The sequence below is a fragment of the Polistes fuscatus genome, unplaced genomic scaffold, assembly GCF_010416935.1.
Source record: "Polistes fuscatus isolate 324 unplaced genomic scaffold, CU_Pfus_HIC Scaffold18, whole genome shotgun sequence".
NCBI classification, from domain to species: domain Eukaryota; kingdom Metazoa; phylum Arthropoda; class Insecta; order Hymenoptera; family Vespidae; genus Polistes; species Polistes fuscatus.
In genome coordinates, this window is record NW_025113086.1 from 2417104 (window position 1) to 2439575 (window position 22472).

The 22472-nt window shown below is 31.3% G+C and overlaps 3 protein-coding genes and 1 long non-coding RNA gene across 4 annotated transcripts; all 4 read right to left on the reverse strand.

The window, feature by feature from the left end:
* Positions 1-1950: 1950 nt before the first annotated feature.
* Positions 1951-4165, reverse strand: LOC122515512. Its single transcript, XR_006303289.1, has 2 exons — positions 3875-4165; positions 1951-3696 (listed from the first exon to the last, which is right to left on the reverse strand). It is a non-coding gene; the product is annotated as an uncharacterized LOC122515512 (long non-coding RNA).
* Positions 4166-4223: 58 nt separating this feature from the next.
* On the reverse strand, positions 4224-12470 carry LOC122515595. The gene is made up of 6 exons (XM_043632994.1): positions 12419-12470; positions 12135-12322; positions 11969-12053; positions 11789-11882; positions 4544-4625; positions 4224-4349 (listed from the first exon to the last, which is right to left on the reverse strand). Exons 1-5 carry the CDS (start codon positions 12468-12470, stop codon positions 4595-4597), a joined length of 450 nt encoding a protein of 149 aa, XP_043488929.1. The 3' UTR covers positions 4224-4349; positions 4544-4594.
* An 892-nt stretch (positions 12471-13362) lies between these two features.
* LOC122515513 (SIFamide-related peptide) lies at positions 13363-14877 on the reverse strand. Its single transcript, XM_043632896.1, has 3 exons — positions 14775-14877; positions 13924-14081; positions 13363-13532 (listed from the first exon to the last, which is right to left on the reverse strand). The coding sequence occupies exons 2-3, from the start codon at positions 14051-14053 to the stop codon at positions 13453-13455; spliced, it is 210 nt and encodes a 69-aa protein (XP_043488831.1). The 5' UTR covers positions 14054-14081; positions 14775-14877; the 3' UTR covers positions 13363-13452.
* A 5914-nt stretch (positions 14878-20791) lies between these two features.
* On the reverse strand, positions 20792-21600 carry LOC122515596. Its single transcript, XM_043632995.1, has one exon. It carries the CDS (start codon positions 21598-21600, stop codon positions 20902-20904), a length of 699 nt encoding a protein of 232 aa, XP_043488930.1. The 3' UTR covers positions 20792-20901.
* Positions 21601-22472: the final 872 nt, after the last annotated feature.

The following is a 22472-nucleotide window of genomic DNA, read 5'->3' on the forward strand; positions in this document are numbered from 1 at the left end:
TGAACATTAAAAAGTAGACAGTCTAATAAATCAGAGTTAGTCATTACTCTCTGAAATGCATAATAATTACAAAAAATTCAACTTAACATAACAGAAATAATAATTGATTCTAAAACTCTAATACCATAACCATATTCACGTCAGGGAACGTGTTAAGGATTGTATAATCGATGTAGTAAGAAGATAAAACAACGAACTTAGGAATGAATGAAGATCTGATCTGTTAAGAGTCAATAATAAGAGTGTAAATATTTGATTGGAATGAAAAAAAAAGAAAGAAAGAAAAAAAGAAAAGGTAGTGTCTTATTACTATTATCTCTCTTACTATATTTTTTTTGTCGATGGGTTTTTAGGAAGTTCCTTGATGAATGAGAGAAACAGAAAGAGAAAGAGAGAGATAGAGAGAGTGAGAGAGAGAGAGAGAAAGAAATAGAAAGAATGAAAGAAAGATTGAAGGGCCACACGGGCGACTAACAACTCCGTGGTCCCATGCCTCACACGGAGTAGAAAAGAAAGAAGTAGTCAAATAGAAAGAGAAATAGAAAGGTTAGAAGAACGGCATAGTGTTCTTCTCTGTTCAACATGGGGGCGGCCGACCTTTGTAGTTCGTTCTAGCCTCGTTTGTGAAACAAGTCGGCTACAGGTACACGAGACAAAGACCCCGTGGCTGACTTAGCGTTAGGTATTTAAGGACTCGCTTATAATTGCTTCCGAGGTTTCCTTCTCTTCTTCTTCTTCTTCTTGTTCTTGTTCTTCTTTCATTCTTTCTTACTTACTTTTTATTTTATTTCCTTTCTCACTCTATTTCTCTCTTTGCCGATATTTCGTGCTTCTTCTATCTTATATTTTCACCTTAGTTCCGCTTGTTCGTCAGAGATTAATAGTCCCGTCAACGTTCACCTATTTATGTATACTATATACACCCTACATTATTAACAATCATACTTATTCCTATTGTATACTTTTTTATTCTGTCATTTACTGTCAATCGTATTTACTGTTCGATCTGTTTTTTTTTACGATTATCGATATTATATTTGTTTTAAACAAATAATTATAAATTAAAATAATTCTATGAATTAATATCATAAAATATAATCTTTTGTTATTACGAATACATTCAAATGAAATATTATTTAGTGACGCAACCCTGACGCATTTGTTCGTTCGAAGAAAACTCTCCCAATAAAGTCGAGTTTCAAGATTGTTTAACAAATCGAGAGGCCCGGGATTCGAACCCGGGATCTTTCGCATACCGAAAGAACGCTCTACCACTTGAGCCACGAGAAGACCTGTTAAATGAAATATTATATTAGTGAAATATTTATTAATTATGAGAAGTATTGAATTTTCTTCGCTCCCCCCCCTACCCCTCGCCAAACTTGTCAGTTTTAAATCTTCTATCCCGCCCCCCTCCCGCCTGTTTTCACGGTTTCACTTTACCCTTTACGAAATATCCAAAGACCTTTTTTCCAGTTTCACTTGGCGCCACTAGGCGCCAATGTTTCACGCCTCCATGTAGTCCCTTATACCCGTCCCTTTTTCTTTCCCAAAGCCATCGTTATAGACCTTGACTCGTTATAATGCTTACAACTAATAATCCCTAATTTTCTTGTGAGAAGTCAAAAGTCTTTTGTGTTCCATTATACTACTTTCTTTTTTCCCCCATTCATTCGTGTTTTTTTTTTCTTTTTTTTTCATACCCAAAATAGAATTAATAATTGTTGCATAATACAAATATATTTAATATAATTTCCTATTAAAAATACTGATATTAATTTAAACTATCCCTGTTTTGTGTATTGAAGTTGTTTAACGTTGAACAAAAAATGATAAAATATTATTCAAGGTAAATATATTTTCAGTTACAATGTTTTAATATACAAATATTGTATATTTTATTACTTTAGCGATAGTTAACAGTTTCTAACATCATTCTCTTTCTCTTTCTTTTGCGATAGCGTATATCTATATCTATATCTTTTTCTCTTTCACTTCAGCATGCTGCAAGTCATTCCGGAATAATTTATAACCCCAAAAAGGATCGCCTAAACGGGCCGTCTAACTCGACTAAACGCCGCGCTAATTTCATTTAACGCCTGGTCTCTCGTTCCTCTTTCTTTTTCTCACCACAGGGATGACCGGGGTCAAGAGGTGGAGGAGAATGAGGGGGGGGGAGTGTTGTTTATCGAACCGGTCACATTTAGGGGTACTCGCCCTTTTTTTTTTTCCTTCTTTTTCTTTTCTTCATTCATTCCTTTCATTCTTTAATCTCCCGTTAAATGCGACGTTGTTTAATTTACCACGGGTTTTCAACGTTTCTAATCTCAATCGTGTTTTTTCTTTCCCCAATAATCAACGATCAAGGATAGATTTGTTGTACATTTGTTTCGCTTGATTTTCTTTTCGATTTTAAAGGAATACGTGAACAAGGCAAAAGGAAGAAAAAGAAAGGTAAAAGGTTGAGTCCCAGAACGGGCCCTACTTCCCCCCCTCTCCTACTCCTACTCTTACCCCAATAGTGTTCCTTTTCGGCACGGCTATGAAAACGTAATTCGATGGCCTCGTTAATGTCCACTTTTATCGATTTGGGTCCCGCGTAAATTCACTGAAACGATATGTTTTCACTAAATATGTTTATATCTGGGGAAACGTGCCAGTTGACGCCTCGTTACTATCCGATCGAAAATTACGATACGAGTTTCTTTCCTTTTTTTCTTTTTTTTTTTATTTTCTTCTTCTTAAAACGAGAAGTCCCATTTCAGGGGGAGGTTTTTTTTGTAAAATAATTCGTTTCGGGACTACCGAACTATTCACGTATTTGTATTTTTACTTCTTATTGGTCGTAACCATTTATTTTCGAATTATTAGCTCATTTCTGTCGACTGTTAAACACCCCAAATTGATAACCCAATGAAATTTAATTGTATAATCAAATATATTATGGATACTATATGAAAGAAACTAAACTTATATTCAATCCTCGAGTTATTTTCTAAGTAACACCTTTCGTTAACATTAAACATTGAAATGTAATCATGAAAATTTTATTATCGAATAATTCATTTCACGTGGTATTTTAACATAATCTTCCAAAAAATTTATTTCATTTAACTTAATGCCGATTGATTTAAATCAGTTAACAATGTTGAATCAATTGATCGTGAATAAAATTAAAATAGAAAAACATTATGTTTGTTAACGCAAATCTAAAAAAAATATTTTCCTGAATTATTCGAAGAAACCAATAAAAAGTCCAAATAAGTTTCTTTAAGTTTTCGTTTTCGAACGATATTCCAATTTGAATCATCGTTCTAACAATGATCGACCAAAAATCGAAAGAAATAATAAACCATAGTCAAATGGAAAATTACAAATCTTATGGACTCCGAATGAAATCCCATCGAAAAAAAAAAGAAAAAAGAAAAAAAACTCTCTCATCCTTGTCACTGAACCATGTCTAATGACATCAAAACTAGACAACCCCAAAAAGAATAAGATATACCTGCTGCTGCTGCTACTACTACCAACATAACCTAAAAAATAATTGTACGTTCCTGAAAGTCTCGAAGAAAGAATCATACATACACACACGCGTACACACGTACACGCAAACACATATACATTCCAAGATCAGCATCCATCCATTCATGTTTTACATGGGACGATCAATCGCAACCAGTTGCATCGTTTTGGCTGTCGTTCCATAATGGCGGACATGAAATCAAAAAGAAAGAAGAAACTTAAGAAGTTAGGGAAGAAGAAGAAGAAGAAGAAGAAGAAGAAGAAGAAGAAGAAGTGGATACGCGAATGACGGTAGCAACGTATCTCCCCAGCCCCCTCTCCTCCTCTCCTTTAACCCCCTCTTCCTCACCTTTACCCGAGAGAGAAAACTTTATTCGGTTTTGCGAGAAGATAAAGCAGGACGTTTGTTAGTTTCCTTTTTTTTTCCCTTTCTTTCTTTCTTTCTCTCTCTCTCTCATTCTGTCTGACTGTCTCTTTTTTTTAGTATATTTTTTTTTGCTCTTCCTCGTCTCGTCATCAAGTTTCTGCTGCTGCACCTTCCAACAGGGCGTCGCACTGACTCGTCGTCATTACACGGCATGACAAGGCGCCTCTTGCTCTCCCTTACCCCTTCCCCCCCCTTCCCACTACCACTTGCCCCCCCTACTCACGGATTTCTTGCTTGCTACTTTTTCTGCTCCCCTTCCTATCTCTTTTATTTCTTTTTATTTCTCTCTCACTCTTATTCCTTTATCTATCTATCTCTTTTTTTCTTTGAGTATCTTCTGGCATCTCTTCACACGCTCCCGAATGCTTTTCCTTTATCTCATTCTTCGTGAATGCTCCTGAAACGTAATATTATTTAAATAATTTCAATTGGTTTTACTTTTTTTTAAAATTACACCTTGTTCCGTTTGTGTGTTCTTAGTTTAATTGGGATTTAATTAGATTTGAATATGGAAATGTATTTGTTGTAGTTTAATCTGTCATGAATATTCATGATAATATCGTTATGATGAAATGATTAAATATATTGTACCGAGAAATGTTCACGACGTGTCTCGTCACGTGCATAAGAATACTTTCCCCTCTATCCTTCTTCATCTTTTTCTTCGGGATTCCTGAAACAAAAGAAAAGTATTTCAGTATCTGTTCTATGTGTTCTATTCTTCATATTAATTATAATTGGCTTAATATTCATTTGTCGTTAACTGTAGCAAAATGTTTACCCCACCTGGAATTAGTTACCTGTTATAAAAAAAGAAAAATAGATTTAGGTTAATTTCAAAATAAACGGCTCGTGTCAGTTAGTATAATAAAATTACCGAACAAAATCTCGGATGAATGATTTAACAAAGTAAACATTTCTTGTTCAATCAATCATTTGATACACGTTACGATACTAGAATAATTAATTTTATCAAGAATATATCCGCGCACACGTTTACTTGTTTTCTTTCCCCCCTCCCCCAAGCCCATGATCCAACGAAAGAAAAAAGAAACAAATCGAACGAAATCGAAATGAAAAGCACACGCCCGTTAAGAATGCAACATTCCGTTTGTTTCTTATTTAAACAACAAGATTAACCGAGGTAAACTGAAGTATAATTAAAAATAAAATAAAAACAAAATGAAAATGAAAAAAGAAATATAAGACGTGGATGCAAGAGCATCCGTATGCGAGTGTGTGACTAAAAATATGTTTATCTGTGTATATGCGTGTGCTCTCGATGTCCGCTTTATGTTCCCTCGTCAAGTTCGTTTTGTCCTCGACACGGAGAGCACCGGTTGTTCCGGTAGATCGAAAGAAGTCGAAACGCAGGTCCCGCAGGTTTTACGAGGTCCTACGTTCTCTCGTGCATTCGCCTAATTGATCCGTGCTTTTGGCCCCCTTACTCTCTACCAACCTACCTGCAGGGATGAGAAGGCGGCACACGAAGAACAGTCGAGTCGTACCGGACTCCGAAAGGGACGTAAGGTATCCGAGTGGAAGGTAAAGTCTCGCCTTTGAACATCTTACCAGGAACTACCTACGTCTTCTCTTTCTTTTCTTTCCTTTTCTTTTCTTTTTTATTTCTTTTGTCTTATACTTTTTATTTCCTTGTCTCCGTTTCTCTCACCCTATTCCCCTATGTCCCTTTTTTCCATTTTTTTTTCCCTCGATCCTTTTTCTATCGTAAAATTTAGCCCCTTTATTCGGAAAACAAATCTTTTCGTTTCCCATTTATTTCTAATTTTTTATCGCGATCGTTGTTTTATTTAAACTTTATTTAATTATTAACTTCGATTAATGAAATTAAATTGCAACTCTGTATACGTTCTCGTGGGATTTAATTATTGTTAATTAAACTTAAACTTCAATCTTATCATTTTTATTCGTTTAAACATAAACTAACCTTACTTTATGATCCGGTTTAAATTATTCATTTAATGTAAAACATCTAATACCCCGTGACATCTCGTTTTTAATTCATTTCTCATTTAATTAGAAGATCAACAAACAAAAACTTAACTTAAAAATCATCATTTCTATTTGAACAATATCGAAAAGATGAAACCTCGAAGAAGTTGTAAGGTAATAAATAGTTGATTATTCATGATGGCAGAGTGGAAGCAACAGTAGCAAAAGCGCTGACAGATAGGTGGCACCACTCGAGGCACTACTTCTCGAGTCCTATTGCATGCCACAAATTGGCTCAAATATTTACGCAATTGGCATGATAACCGCATTACGTGATTATGTACGCTCGTTGCTTGCGATCCCAATGTTCACCCTCTCGTCCCAGACTCGGCGTCGCTAGAAATTTCCCTCTCCTCTCACGACCGTTTGTATAAACATCAAATCAGGGTTATTAAACGACTGTACTAGTACACGTACGTTGTTCAACTTCCGCTTAGAAGATTTTTCCCGTTCTCATACTTTTCTTCGCCAAATATATTTCCATAAACAATATTATATCGAACAAAATTCTTTCTCAAGTCCCGTTTCTGTTCAATTTGTATTTATAAAATACAATTTGTTAGTTCATAAAATTATATAATATTTTGTTATATAAACACCACTACACACGCTTAATATTTGTACGATAATAATAATATGATTGTATTAAAATGTCTCAATGCGTTGAGCGTGCAAAGTAGATGTTGCAACGAGTATATTATAATATACTAGGGTTTTATTTAAAAAGAACAAAGGTCGAACTCGATCGTCGAATTACGTGAGACGCCTCGTTTCCTTCTGAAGAAATGACGAACACGACTAGCTCGTTATCCGAGAAAATTTGTATACACGCGTATCTTCCAAGAAATACAAAGAAGAGAAAAAAAAATAACAAGAATAAGATGGACAGAGGGAAAGAGGGAAAATAACAAAACTTAAATTCCATATTACACATAACGTCCCTTCGATTTGACTCGCTAGGATCCATAATGTGTTTTATATACAACACATACATACACATTACATATAGATGTCCGCATACGTGTACCGGAAAGTTGCGAAAAATTGGCAGACTATACGGAGGATTAATTTCGTTGACTACTTCTTTTATTTTCTTAGGTATTCTTAAGAAAATTGCCATCGCGCCATCACCATTGCCGGATCTCGCAATTTTACCGACAATCTTTTTTACTTTTTTTTTATTTTCTCTACCTTTTTATTCCTCATCTTCTTCTTCTTCTTCTTCTTCTTCTTCTTTCTATTTCTCCTCTCCTTTCTAACTCGCATTTCAATTTACCGCAAACGTTTGTCTTTATTTTTCACGTTAAATATTTCCTATCTCTACATCTTACTTAACAATTTTATTATTATTATATTGTCATAGTTGATTTTTAATAATTATAAAATATATCAAGTAAAATTAGTAAATTCGTTTGTTTTTCTTAAACACCTTTTCTTTCTCCACGTGTAGCAAAAACGGTACACGTAACGCGCAGAGAAACTTAATTAATTTATTATTATTATTATTAATATTATTTGTTACTTAGTTTGTTTTAAATTATGTAATCATGATTATGCAATCTTTCTCTCTCTCTCTCTCTTTTCCTCGGATAGACACATATGGGATTGAGATACAAATTTTTTTTATTGAAGATCAAAAACTTGAGTAATTAAAGTAAACGTTTAACTTCGCTACTTCTTCCCTTAACACGTATTTCGATTTACGACGAACGTTAGTTAGTATTTACCCGCGTATATTTCTTTTCTAAAAACCCCATATACACCATGCAACCGCGCGTGCGTATACGTACTATGGAAAAAGAAACATTTTTTTTACCAATCGTCAAAAACTTGCCTTAATTATCGATTTACTTCACCTGAACGTTTCACTTCGATATCCAAGTTTTTTCAATAGTACGATTAATTACTTTCCTAGGATTTACGACCAACTACTATTTCTAAGAAAAATTCTAAAGAACGATTAGTAGATATTTATTTGCCTAACTTGGGCAAAAAGGATTTTCGAGTAACTACGACAAATGAATAAAACATCATGCTAGAATGCATTAAATTAAGCAAATAAAGTATCTTTTACAAATGCGAACAATTGTTTATTAAAAAAAAACAAAATAAAATTTCCATGCTGGATATAATGAATTCGCAAAAAGATAAACAAAAATTAAACGATAAATATTTAATCCATAATTTTCATCAATCTTCTTCAACATCGGCAACAACCATTTAATAATTATATTTCCCAAAAATTTCTTGTCAAAAATATCGTTGAACCCGAACTTTCAAATCAACACCCTTAACACGTATAAGCCAATCAAAATTATCCTACAAACAAATAAATTCATTAAATTAACAATGAAACCTTTCAAACTCATTTAAGTTAACGCATCCAATTAACGATCCGAGAAATCTAAATGAGTCACCTAACCCCCACCACAAATCCCGTATTTGATTTGTGATTTCTAACCTATACCTAACCTAAAAAAAAATCTACAAAAAACATATACATGTAAAAAAAAAAAAAGGTAAGGGGGTTAGAAACAAGAAGTAGAAGAAGAAGAAGAAGAAGAAGAAGGAATTTCCTCTTATTCGAAAACTACAGTTACCTCTGACCGTCGATCTAACACCGATCCGTTACGCAAGAGACTCCGTGGAAACGCTCGTGCCTGCTGTGTTTCCTCCTCCTCTTCCTCCCCCTCCTTCTATTCCATCACCAATACCACCTATACCTCCCTATACCTCTTTTACCTCCTTCTATCACAGTACCTCCTCCTCCTCCTCCTCCTCCTCCAGGGGCAGCATGGAACGCGCGTTACGTGCGGTTTCCGTAAATTGCTACGTGCGAGTCCGAACCCCTGCTCGGATTCTCCGGAGTTCAGAGAAAAAGATAAAAAGAATGAGATAAAGAAAGATAGGAAAAAAAGGGGGAGGGTCGGGGGTGCTGGTGGAAAGGAAGAAGCAGGGGCAGGGGGCAGGGGGCAAGAAGAAGAAGAAGAAGAACAGGCAGGGAAGGGGCTTGAAGTATGGTGAAGCAACACAGGGGTAAGGTGTAAAGGGGGGGAATGAAGTAAAAGAAGAGGGCCGATCAGCCAACAGCCGCATCTCCTCTTTTCTTGAAGAATATAAAGTGAGATAGAAAATACCGATCTCGCGTGTCGCTGAGTTACGCGGAAACGCGGTCCCATACTCGTCGTCCATGGTGTGTACTACTCTCCAACACGAACGGGGAAAGTCAGCTATGAAAAATCATGTCTTATAGTGTTATGGCTATGATATGGCTAACATAAGTTGTACACGGAAACCTCAGGCTGCTTTCAGAGAGAAAACGTGATACCTTCGTGTTGTTCGTCTTTATCCTTTTTTCTTTTTTCTTATTTTTTTTTTTTTAACCAACAAGTGTGAATTATCTACGTTTGGATGGAAAAATATTAATGAAAAAATAAAAATAGGAGGAAGGAGAAGAAGAAGAAGAGGATGATGATGATAATGATGATTATGATGATGAGGATGATAAGGATGATGATGATGATGATGATGATGATGATGGGGCAAACAGGGTTTCTTAAAAAGTAAAGGATTCCTAATGTTTTCGTCAATTTCTTTACACACATTTCCTCGAACGTGATTCTCCTAAAGTTGAGTATTCAAATTCTTTTGGGTTATAATTGAAAGATCGTCGGGGATCATTGTTTCGTATGATTATTTGGAAAGTTTGTTCTAAAGGTAACTCTTGTAACGTTTAGGATTTGATATTTTTTTGTTTTTTTTCTTTTTTTTTTTTAAGTTACTGCGGGTTAAATTATACGGTGTTTTATGGTCGGATCAACTAGGTACATGATCGTGTTCTTTTAATTGGATTTTATTTCGATAAGTGAATATGAAACGAGTGAAAGCTTGTAAAGAAATGATTTCTTAGTATTTTAATATTATAAATCTAAGGAAAAAATATTCATATTTCTAATTCGATTTAATAAAATAAATTAGGACGATTTAAATTATTGTATTTTGTTTGATAAATAAATGATTAACGACTAAAGTACGAAAAGTAACGATTTGTTTAATGTAAAATCACTATAATAGAAAAAGTCAATTCTTTCGTAGTTATTTTTATCATATAATGAATAAAAATTATACACTATCAACCGAGTTAAACGCAAAGCATTATTTTAAACACAAGTATTATTTTAATTACGACTATTTATTGTTTTAGAGGGTTGTCGATGATTGGGATCATTTACAAGTGTTGTCATCTATACAAGAAGTCGTCAAGTTTTTTCCTGGGTCGAAACATTCAGCACCATCTATTTGAATTCTTTCGAATTATTCAAACAATTTTGACCATCGGTAAATTCGAAGTTCTATATACTTTACTCGAACAAACTACACGATTGATAAAACAGTTCTTACGTTCTATCGATAAAATAGATTTCACAAACGTTTTATGACGAGTAAGAGGTTAGTTTTTAACTCGATCGGTAAAAACGAAAATCTCTTACTAAAGTTTCAAGATATATTCACGTACGATTTATGAATTATTTTTTCATAACAACGACTGATTATTTGAGAATAAAATTCAGACGATATTAACAAATAAAATTGAATTAAAAAATAAATATATTTGTTATAATATTTTGTTAACATTCAAATCAAATATTTCCAATGATAATATTCCTAATAAATAGAAAAATCTAACCAAAAATATATTCATTAATTTATTCTATTTTCTTAGATTTATCTCGTCACTATATCGATCAGATTATTATTAACAAAAAGAAATATTATTATAACAAAGATGTTCTTGAATCTTTCTACGAAGAATATTGTATAAATTTTTCAAACAAAAGATCGCGTGACCGAACCGCAACCCTTCCATTTTATTTTTTTTTCATTTTATTTCTCCCCTCTTCTTCCCCTTGTTTCTTATTTAAACCGTTTTTTCTTTTCTCTTGTTCACCAAACGATTATTATTACGAGAATTACAACAAATTACGAGGAATTGTAGTTGGAAACTCGTGTACCTCTCGTTGCACCTGCATCATCATCATCATCGTCGTACATACACAATGCAAATAAGAAGCTACACTGAGTTTGACACTTTGACAGTTCGAATTGACGTAAAATTAAAGAGAAAGAAAGATAAGTGTCGTTCAATTTTATAGTTGGCTAAAGACATATCTCGTGAAATGAAATATTATTTTACATAATTTGTTAAAAACCGGAAAGGCCAAACATTGTTGAGTAAATGCACCTAAATACATAAACATTTTTTTTTTATATAATTATGCACATTTATATTGAAATATGTGCCAATCGAAATGAAGTTGCGATATTTATGATTGTAATTTGATCAAATAATATTAATTATACAAAATAAATTAATGTAATAGGGTTTACGTTACTTCTAAAATTAATATCACGATAATTATTATAATTTGTTTTAGTAGTAAAGTTATTGTTGCTAAAATATATTGACAAATACATGAGAATTGTTTAATTTAAATAATATTGAATACATAAGTGTGCGTATTGTCTACCGTTTAATATTTTCCAAGCACCAATTTTAATAAAAAGAATACAATTATATAATAATTTTACCTTATTTCATTCTTTACGAATAAAAATATAAATTTGTTTTAAACTTTCTAATTGTTTCTAATCGGAAACCTCTTCGTCGGTCCGTTTCTTCCTCGCCCAAATTTCATTCGACATGCTGTTATATTTTGATCGTTAAAAAAAGTATTTAAAAAATACTGAACGAATTTATTTGAAAATATATGAATAATCTCTGAATAACAATTATTTATAATTGATAATTAATTAAAAACTTACTCTTCCAATGGATCTTTCGAATATCCTGCTAAAGTTCGCCACAATTCCCTAGGCCCTTCGATGGCAAGTGGAAAATTTTGCCAAGAATAAGATTCTGAAGTTTAAATTAAAAAATTAAAACCAACACACACACACACACACACATACAATCGTTGCATTTAAATAAAACAATTAACTTACGATCCATCAGCGAATAATCCAAACGTCTTTTAAGTGGTTTCTCGAAGTGTTCCGAATTTTCATGCGATTGCCAAGACTGCGATGACTTCGAAACAAAAGTTTAAACAATAAAATAACAATTAATAATAAAGATGTCAAAAAAGAAATAAGATATAATTACACGTACTTTCGAATTATCGTGATATTTTCCTGAACTAGGATTATTGTCAGTGGATTTTGAATAGAAATCATCAAACTTTTCGCTTCGTCCAACTCGTGGAATATTTTTAGCAATTTTTAAAAAAAATGCTGGAACTTCGTCAGCTTTCACTAAACTTTCCACGACAAATAATATCAAAATTGATCCAAGAAAGGCTATAAAATAAAATCAAACGATTTCATGCAAGTTTCATTTAATATTAAAATAAAAAAGAACATACACACACCATTCGTTATTTTAATTAAACGTACCATTGAAAAATAATTTCCTTGGCCAATCGCGTGATCGAGTAACAAACGTCATAGTGTGACAATTAAAATTATCTGTGTATTGTTAAATAAACAAAAAAATTATTATTAATTATTAAGTGCTTGAAGAGAAAAGTATTATTTTTATATCAAACGATTGTGAAAAAATTTTGAGATATTTGAGTGTGTGTGTCTTTTAATCGATAATTTTGCATATTTAAATTTGTTTAAAACGTACCTGTACTTTTTTCCAATTTCAGGAATATACTGTAACGAGTGAGCTACGAAATTCTGCGTATTTATACTCGATTAAAATCGAATTAAGTATTTCAATCATGTATCAGTTGTTAATCGATTTTACCCTCATAATGTTTGATCAAACTGAAAAACTTTAGTCATTGCAATTATTGACTGAATTTCAATGATATTATATTCTACAAAAATAAATATATTTCATTTATTTTATTATTTTATGATTGTTAGAATATTTTTAGTATGATTATGAGTCATGCAACATACTATAATCTAAATCTATCTAATAATGAAATATAATTTATTGAAATAATAAAAATACTTGTGTGTGGATTGAAAAGTTTTGTATTCAACTAACAAAAGTATAAAATGTATTAAATATTTTTCAAATTATTAAAAAAATTGCAGATGAGATCGAATAAAAATTCGATATTTTACGTATTTAATTTAAATAAATAATTTAAGTAAAAAGATTTGAATATAAAATAACGTCAATACTTTTTCAATCGAAACAAATATACTAAAATCGATAACCCTCATCGTGTTAGTTGAACGATACGTGCTATCAATTTCAAATGATACTATTTGTATATTTGAATGTTTCTCCAACACCATTAGAATTTAAATGAACTTATATTTAATTTACTTATAATAGTAATAATATATCAGAATGATAGGTTAGATATGTTAATGTGTTAGTAGATGATTACATTTATTAAGATTTTTACATAAAGAAGATCATGTTGATTACAAGCAAGTTATAGTTAATTATTGATTATTCCTGTTTATCTCGATAACCAGGCGTTGCAAGCTTCGCTGGCAATTTCGCACATTGCTGAAAGTGCACGGTTGGCTACTTCGGCATCTGCAATCATTCAAATTAAATTTTCGTTAAGATTTTATATATATATATATATTTTTTTTTATCTCGATAACAATACGAGAAACATAGATCGACAATATTTTAAATAATTAATAACAATTTCGTCGAGACATGTTTAAACGTAAGTACAGTTCAATATAAATTTGCTCGTACATGTACATCGTTGAATATTACGAGTACGAGTATGAGTAATAGAATTATTTTTAATACTACTTCTTTAGTATTGAAACTTCGTTGGAGTTTTCTAAATCTAACTAGTATTGATATTTATAAAATGCCAAAAACATTGGATTAAATCAATATGAAATTAGAGTAAATCATTTAGTAATTATCATTCATAAATGTTTGATTAAAAGTTTGTATTTTTCTTTACCAGATTCGGAGTTGGATCGTTTTCCAAAAATGCTACCATTGAAGGGTGGTTTTTTGTATCCAGCCTCAACGGTAAGCCCAAGGATGGCAACAACGAAGAAGATGGCGAGAACGAGACGAATGGCAACCATTTTGAATGATGTGTTTTTTGAGGTTAACCTGCAAAACAAATGATATCGTTGATGCACGATAAATCGAACTAAATTTGTACACGTTGTATAGAATTAATTATGAAGAAAAAATACAAACGAAAAACCAAGATAAATAAAAAAGAAAACTTTGTTTAACGAGAAATAATAAAAATCTAAAGAAATAATTAGACGATTAAAACACTGAATACAAATTTGTACGAATAAAATATTTGTACACTTTCTTACTCGTTCAAAGAATCTGTTGTGATACTTCAACGAAAGTCAAACACTTAATGTTGGAAATCTAAGAAAATCTCAGTGTTTATATACTCTTGTGAATACGATTGAAGATAAATCTTTCTATCAAATCCAGATATGGACCATTATATGCAAAGAAATTTAATCAATGAGTTTTTCTTAAACTGGAACGTATACCGACTCATTGATATACGTCAATATTCTGAGTAAACCAATGGCAAAGCTGTATGGGGCATATTTTAAAAGGTTATGGTTATTTCGTTTTAAGTATAGAAAAATGAAAATATTAAGATTCAAATCGTTGCGAGTGACGTTTCGATAAATGAGTTTGGCCTTCGTAGAAAATATTTCAATTTTACAAATACATCGCGTTTGTATACTCCGTTTAGAAAAATTTTCTCAATATTCGAATAACAAATAATTTTATAATTATTATTATATGTAAAAATGTTTGAATAAATACCTGAAGATGTGGTTCTTGTTGTTGCTTAGAGAAAGCTCTGAGAAACTGAACTGATGCTTTCTTCCAAGAAATCTCAGCTTTTATAGGAATCTGAAAAATACCATAGGGAAACGAATAATAGCGTGTCGAAATTGTATTAGAAGTTATCAGAAACGTAATATAATTTCGATGGCTCCTAGGATTGATTTTTACCTCGTGGGAAATAATATATCCTTTCTTAGAGTTTATAAGAATTCCAATAATAATATATCTCTTGTTACTTTTCATTTAATTATTGAATAAAACATAGTAAAAATATTTTTCATTTGTAACAATAATATTTAAACATATTCGAGTAGAAAAAAGGAGTGGTCGTGTTGTTCGCATTTCGATTTGAAAAGTTTTAAAATATAAAATCAGATTTCGTAATGCAATATGCATTTAAAAAGATGTTATTACGATTCCGATCATTTTTAAATAAATATATAAACTGTTTAAAGATATCCACAAATGTAGATAATTAAATAGTTTGTAAATATACATAGAAATTTCTTGAAACATGATAAGGAAACAAGAATTTTTATATATCATACGAGTTACATATATTGGCAAAAGATAAGATAGAGTCTCTGCTAGTATATCATACGTCGATAATGAAACAAGAGAGAATCAATTTTGTATGAAAAAGTCGATAAGGTAGTTCTCTCATTATCACTTGTCGATCAAAACTAAAGAATACAGAAGTACATTGAAAAACACAAGCCCCCTTTAATAACTTCTAGGGTAAAAAATTTTAATAATTTTGGACTACTCCCTGGTATCTGTAAATACATAAAAGTTATTAAAAAACATTATAAAGTAATTAGTTTCTCTATATTAAATGGATAAAAGGAACCAAGGAAAGGGGAGTAAAGGAATATGATATTAATTAGGGATTTAAAAGAAACTAATTACAATTATAATGTTTATTGTAAGCGGTCTTTGGCTAGATTTTACTTGCAATGGAATGTTTAACATATTTTATATGTTAAACATTATACTGAAAGTAAAATACCATTGCCCAGGTCTAACCACGAGGAGGTAACCGCTTCTGAAGACCCGGGATGTGCATCCTGAAGATGTCCCCATCCGAATTAAATTGAAACCAAAGAAAATGAAATGAAAATGATCACCCCGTGAATGATTTTTAATGAGCCCCACTCTTATGCCCCACCCTAAGAGTTTTATTCGGAAAATCTTTACAATTACTATCGATAATGAAGAGAAAAATGGAAAACCAAATAACAAAATGATAAAAGAGGAGTAAAACATGAATGGAATCGAAGTAACATGTAACCCGTGAACAAATAAAATACATTAAATATAAATGTCACACGGGTTTAATGTGCTAAGGGGAGAAGAATAAATAGATTAAAATTATACATATAATTATACATTTAATTATACATTTTATTATACAAATAATTATCCTAAACTATCCTTTATTATAACTAAGTCCTCGTGCTGTCCTGGTTTGGTCCTCGTGCTGTCCTGGTGTGGTCCTCCTCCTATGTAACCTGCAACAAAAAAGCAAAGGGATAGGGAAGAAGTTGAAAAGTATGCTTTTTAAAGTGAAACATTTTACGTTTTTTTTTTAAGTGGTATCCCACCGGTTGGACTAATCCACTGACTCTAATCTATATTACGAGGAACTTACGCTGCACGTACAGTTTGCCCACCGGTGCTATATTTACTGCAAGCTTGAGGAACTGAATCCCTGGGCCTGTCTTACTAATAGCGGTGGTAGACATCCCTTCTAATGCAGTTTCAGTTCCTATGCTACGTGCACATCTATGCTTGCAAAATCGCGAGTTAAAAAAAGCAAAGTAAAATAAAAAAAAATAAAAAAAAAAGATAGGGAGTTTCACTTTAAAAAGCTAAGGGTAGGACATGATTCTATCCTTGGGAGAAAGATAGAATCAAGGCTCGCGTGGGCAGGGTCGCATCCCTGAAGTAGATTCCTTCTTAACAAATGGCGCCCTTTGCGAAGAAGAAATCCACCCGCTACCCATTGAATTGTTTCTAAAAAAAATAATAAAATTTTAATAAACGTTTGATATTAAATTTTATGTAACAATGATTGAAAAACAATATAAGTAATTGGAGAAGTTTATAATTATGTTATAATGCAAGAACGCAACCAAGCTGAAGACACAGTCATCTAAAATCATAAAAATAAATTCATATTAAAATTATTTTCTATATTCAAAATACGTTAATAGGAGAGTATGTAATATTTAAAATAATGTATTAGTGTAATTACAAATTAATTCTAATAAATAGAAATAAAAATTATATAAAGTTCTGATTTTAACATTCTTTCAATTTATATGTAATTGTTTAAACAAATGTACATTTGTTGTAATGTTCTTGCGCAGTGATGACTTCGGAGGGAAGGGGTAAAATTTTCATCAATTAAAACATAAAATCGAAATTAATATATATTCAAAGTACGTCAAAAGTTAGATAATGTTTAAATAAATATATATGCGTTTAAACAATCTTAATTATAATAAGAATTCATTAAAATATTAAAATAATTGTTAAGTAATCGGTTCAAGTGTCTATTGTTGCTTAAAAACTCGGAGTATATGTTCTGTGATCCCTCCTCCTCGAAATTCACCGTTGATCTGAGTAATTATCCTCTGTTAAAGTTTTTTTGGTGAAAGTTGTTTATGTGCTGTTTCGAAAATTGCGCATGTGTATAAAAGAAAATCAATAAAATTAATCAATAAAATTTAATATTATAACGCTCTCATTTTAATATTCTTTTATTTTTGTATAATTGTTTAAACAAATGTACATTTGTTGTAATGTTCTTGCGCAGTGATGACTTCGGTGGGAAGGGGTAGAATTTTCATCAATTAAAACATAAAATCGAAATTAATTAATATTCAAAGTACGTCAAAAGTTAGGTAATGTTTAAATAAATATATATGCGTTTAATCAATCTTAATTATAATAAGAATTCATTAAAATATTAAAATAATTGTTAATTAATCGGTGCAAGTGTCTATTGTTGTTTAAAAACACCGAGTATATGTTCGGAGCACCGTCTTCCTCGAAATTCACCGTTGAAATGAGACGTTGTCCTCTATGAAAGTACTTTTATTAAATATTGTTTGTATGACTTTCCTAACGTCGCGGATGTTTGTAACGAGAATATTATTTTTAATGAGTAGAAATTAAGATTAAATCTTTCTGATTTTAGTATTTTTATCTATTTCAGGTAATTATTTAAACGTTTTTAATATAAGGATACTTCATTCTTTGATAATATATTACAGTCATAGCTTTTAGTATCTTCTATCTTCGACTGATGGTCCCGTTTGTAACTAAAATGAATCTGGTCAGATAAAAAAGGGATCTGTGTGCTTTTTTGTACTTCATTATTCTTTGACTATACAAACACTACTAATATCTCGTGAGTTTACAATCGATAAGATAGAACTCTGTTAATCGTCACGACTACTGATCGATAAAACAGAATTTTTCTATTGATTTTCATTGCTGCTAGTCGGTTAAGTAGATTCCTTTATTATCAATTTTGCTTAATTATCAATAAATCATTACTGTATTATCACTGAACTTTTTCTGTTCGTGTAATAAAACTGTAAATTTTGACAATCTACTCGATCGATAATTCAGCGTTTCATAGTCATCTGCTAAATCGATAAAACATATGTGCTACTATACTCTAAAATCCTTTAAATTCATTTTTGACATGTTTTTCATGATCGATTAATTATAAAAAAATTATTGTTAAACATTTCAAATGAATTGAATATTGTAAATTTATTGATCGCGATGTTTCTTCCTGTTATTTTTTATAAATTTAAACATATTCTTGGCTTTTTTTAATTGTTTTATTTTATATACAAGACAGAGATGGAATTATTTTCACGCAGAGATTTAGTTTACTTATCGAATCGATTTATTATTACATTTAAGATTAAAATTAAAGTTACTTAACATTATATTATGTATCATGTATTGATATTACAATGAGATTGTAATTTAATAGATATATATATATATAATATTTCTGAAATATATTATTTTTTGGTACCCCGTTTTATCTCCTTTTCAAATAATTACCATTATTTTCCTTAACAATATAATGTATGAATATATTTACAAGTTTTATTTCTTAAAAGTATAGCCTAAATAATGAATTATTGGATCGCTATACCTTAACCCTATTTTTAACCATCGCGTAATAATGAATAAAAAATAATATAAGGCAGACTTTTTTGTTTTAAACATAAACTGTAAAAGTTTGAATTTTAAATAGTTATAGTTAAAATAATCAAAATATTGTAATGTATAAAATAATACTTCTGTAACTATTTATTATTATATATATTTTTAGGTGAAAAAAATTTGTTAAAATTAATTATGAAAAATGAAATATTAAGAAATACATATGGCACGTTGGTATAATTTGCGATCGTCAAAAATAGAAGAAAAATTAGCGTTACATCTTATCCATAGGCATTCTAAAATCTACATCTTATTGTCGCGTCACAACTTCTTTTTTTTTAACGGCGCAAGATTAACGAATCGTATATTTTGTACACATTTCTTATCTCGTGTAATAAGATTATTTCTTGCATTATAAAGGAAGATATAGATAGATAGATAGATAGATAGATAGATTTATAGATAATTAGACAGATAGAAAGAATAAACGAAAAATAATTCATTTTCTTCGCCGATGAAAATACACAGACAATATTTGTTCCTTATCAATTAATAATGATAACACGTATAGCTAGATGAATTCATATTCTTTAGCTTATATTAATATTAATTAATCGTAAAATGAACTATCATAATGGAAGACTTGGATTTTGTTATTATACCGTTTCTAGATTTTCATCTTAAAACTATGTACACGCGTTTATTATATTATATAATATTATATTATATATTATATTATATCATTTATAATATAATTATTGAAAATACTCGAATAATAGATTTCGTGTAAAAGCTAAAAATTGACAACCACACGATACAATAATTATATTCATCGAATTTAATTGACGATTAATATTTAACGTTAAACGTTACAATTTAATCGCGTTTTACATAAATATCATTTATTGCATAATACACACATTTCTCGAACCAGAGACTCGTGTTCACACATCCTAAATTTTTCCTGCTTTCTTACATAGATTTGCATGTGTATATGTGCGTGTGTGTGCGTATATGTGTATGTATATATATACGTGTGTGTTTTCGTTCTTTTTATCAAGTAAGAAAACAAACGTGTTGTAATATTTATCGATCAATTCGCATGATTATTTTTCGACGTGTGAACTCGACCTAGCGTAACATTCTTAGCGATCTAAATTACGATTAAAATGAGTTAATTCAAATGAATATATTTTGTCTTATCATGAAAAACTTATACATATCGAGAGAAAAAAAATTAATATAACATATATATATTAAAATAAATAATTAAAGAGGTGTATAAAATATTTTCAAATTGTACGTTCGTTCTTAAATAAAGAAAAAAAGAAAAGAAAAAGAAAAACGATAGCAGTAAAGGAAAGAAATAGTTATTTAAATGAAACAAGGAAAATAATGAGATAAATAATGTATATACATTTGATAAAAATTAAAATTAATTAATTAATTAATCAATTGACAAACTTACATGTATTGCGTATACATTTATAGATAGTTTAATAGATAAATTGATAGATATAGATAGCTAGCTAGATAGATAGATAGATAAATGGATAGATAGAAGAACAACATTCTCAGTTAAGATTCTAATGATCACGTATGATCAAACGTGACTGACCTAGACACGCCTATAATATTATATATATCATCTATGAGATATGTAAATTCCTCTGGCGTCTCCGACAATAGGCAAACTAACAAACTTTGCTATTATTTTTATTATCCCCCAGTTGTTTAGATCATCAAATTAAAAATCAAAGATATATATATATTGTTTTCCTTATCATCTTTCTTTCTTCTTATTGGTTTCTTCCTCCTACTTCCTTTAATAATCGTCTCGAAATACATATATATAAAAAATGAAATTAAAAAAAGAAAAAAAAAATAAGGAACCAGGAATAAAAATTCAAGGAATGATGTCACACTCGCAGGCACTTCCCCCATGGCCGATATCGCACTGTGCCATGCACCACAAATCCCAGTCAATCTCATCTGAATTTGATGGATTGTCAGGTGCACTGCTTACCAATTCTTGATTATTAGTTTCCATTTTGATTGGTAAATAATAATGATGATCCTTGATCGTTGACAATTCTTTTGGATTTCTCATCATCGTTTTCATCGTCGCCAATAAAAAACGTTTGTCTTCTTCTCGTATTTCTGCTTCTTCTTCTTCTTCTTCTACTACTACTACTTGCCGAAATTGTTGTTGCTTTCCTTGTTGTTGTTGTTCTCGTTTTTGCGATAGGTTCGATAATTTGTTCGAATCTTTGGGATTGATATTTCCTCCCTCGATTAGATTCGTTCGTATTGAAGAAGAAATCAATCGGCAATTGCATCCCTGACGATTTCGAAGATTTATGAAAAATTCTCGACAATGTAATCGAATTTGATTCGATGTTAAACAATAATCGTTTAATGACGAATGGCGATGGTCATGGTGGTCATGGTGGTTATGATTATGATCGTTTACAACACCATCACGACGACGACGACGACGACGACGAGGACGACGACGATGACAAGGATGAAGGCCACCACGACGGCCTTCGACAAACTGAGAAGTAACGTGGATCACTTCGTAGTTTTCCTCTCCCACTGCCATCGCCTTCTCCCCGCCCCCCACCTCCTCCACCTTCCCCTCTTCCACGTCTTCTTCGTCGTTCTCGTTCCCCTCCTTTTCCCCCACTTTGCCAACTAAATTCCCCTCTTCGTTTGATTCTAAAAGAAGAAGCTTCTCGGCTCGGCACAAAATGGCGCATGCGTTTTCAATTTCGTAAATCCTTGCCGGGACGATCCTGGCGTGGCCGAATAACGTTGCCAGCAACACCCACCAGGTTAGAGGCGTCATCTGAAACTGATGGCTAATCAATATCAAAACTTTACCCCCACCCCCAACCTCGAAACCCCTACTCCTCGATTCCTCTGCCACTATTTCCCCCACTCCTTACCGCTTCTTCTTTGTTTCTACATTTCTCACATCTTATTCTTTATTATTTTTATTATATTTCGTCTTATACTTTTCTATTTTCGTTTTCTTTTTTTTACGAACGGATAAGATTTCGTTTTTCTCGATCGTACAAGTGTCTAATCTAATATTTTGTCTAGTACCCCACCCCCCACCCCTCCTCTTAGATATTGTTCACTGAATTTAGGTTAGTCTGGTCAATGAATACTTTTTCTTTTTTTGCTTATTTTCTAGCAAAAGTAGTCTTCGATGTTTATCTTGTTATTTCGTTTTGTGGAAACAATTATCGTCACTTAGCACGGAATAAACTTTACAATTAAAACTTACAGAGAACTCTGATTTCAATTTAGGATTATGTGATAATGTAAATTTTAAATATCATTTATTATAGAATTAGGTTAACCGATTTAATTTACGATTGATATCTTTAAATTGAATTTATTTCATTTGAAATCATTTGTGCATAAATTTAACAAACGATTATTGTCATCACAATCACTGAGTCCTGA

What these genes read in the sequence shown, in the direction of transcription:
- LOC122515596 (XM_043632995.1), bottom strand. Translation starts at nt 21,600, where the DNA reads ATGGCAGTGGGAGAGGAAAACTACGAAGTGATCCACGTTACTTCTCAG.
- LOC122515513 (XM_043632896.1), bottom strand. Translation starts at nt 14,053, where the DNA reads ATGGTTGCCATTCGTCTCGTTCTCGCCATCTTCTTCGTTGTTGCCATC. An exon ending in ACGATCCAACTCCGAATCTG is followed by an intron (nt 13,533 to 13,923) that starts GTAAAGAAAAAT and finishes GAATGATTGCAG; the next exon opens with ATGCCGAAGTAGCCAACCGT.
- LOC122515595 (XM_043632994.1), bottom strand. Translation starts at nt 12,470, where the DNA reads ATGACGTTTGTTACTCGATCACGCGATTGGCCAAGGAAATTATTTTTC. An exon ending in AAGGAAATTATTTTTCAATG is followed by an intron (nt 12,323 to 12,418) that starts GTACGTTTAATT and finishes TTTATTTTATAG; the next exon opens with CCTTTCTTGGATCAATTTTG. An exon ending in AATATCACGATAATTCGAAA is followed by an intron (nt 12,054 to 12,134) that starts GTACGTGTAATT and finishes TTTGTTTCGAAG; the next exon opens with TCATCGCAGTCTTGGCAATC.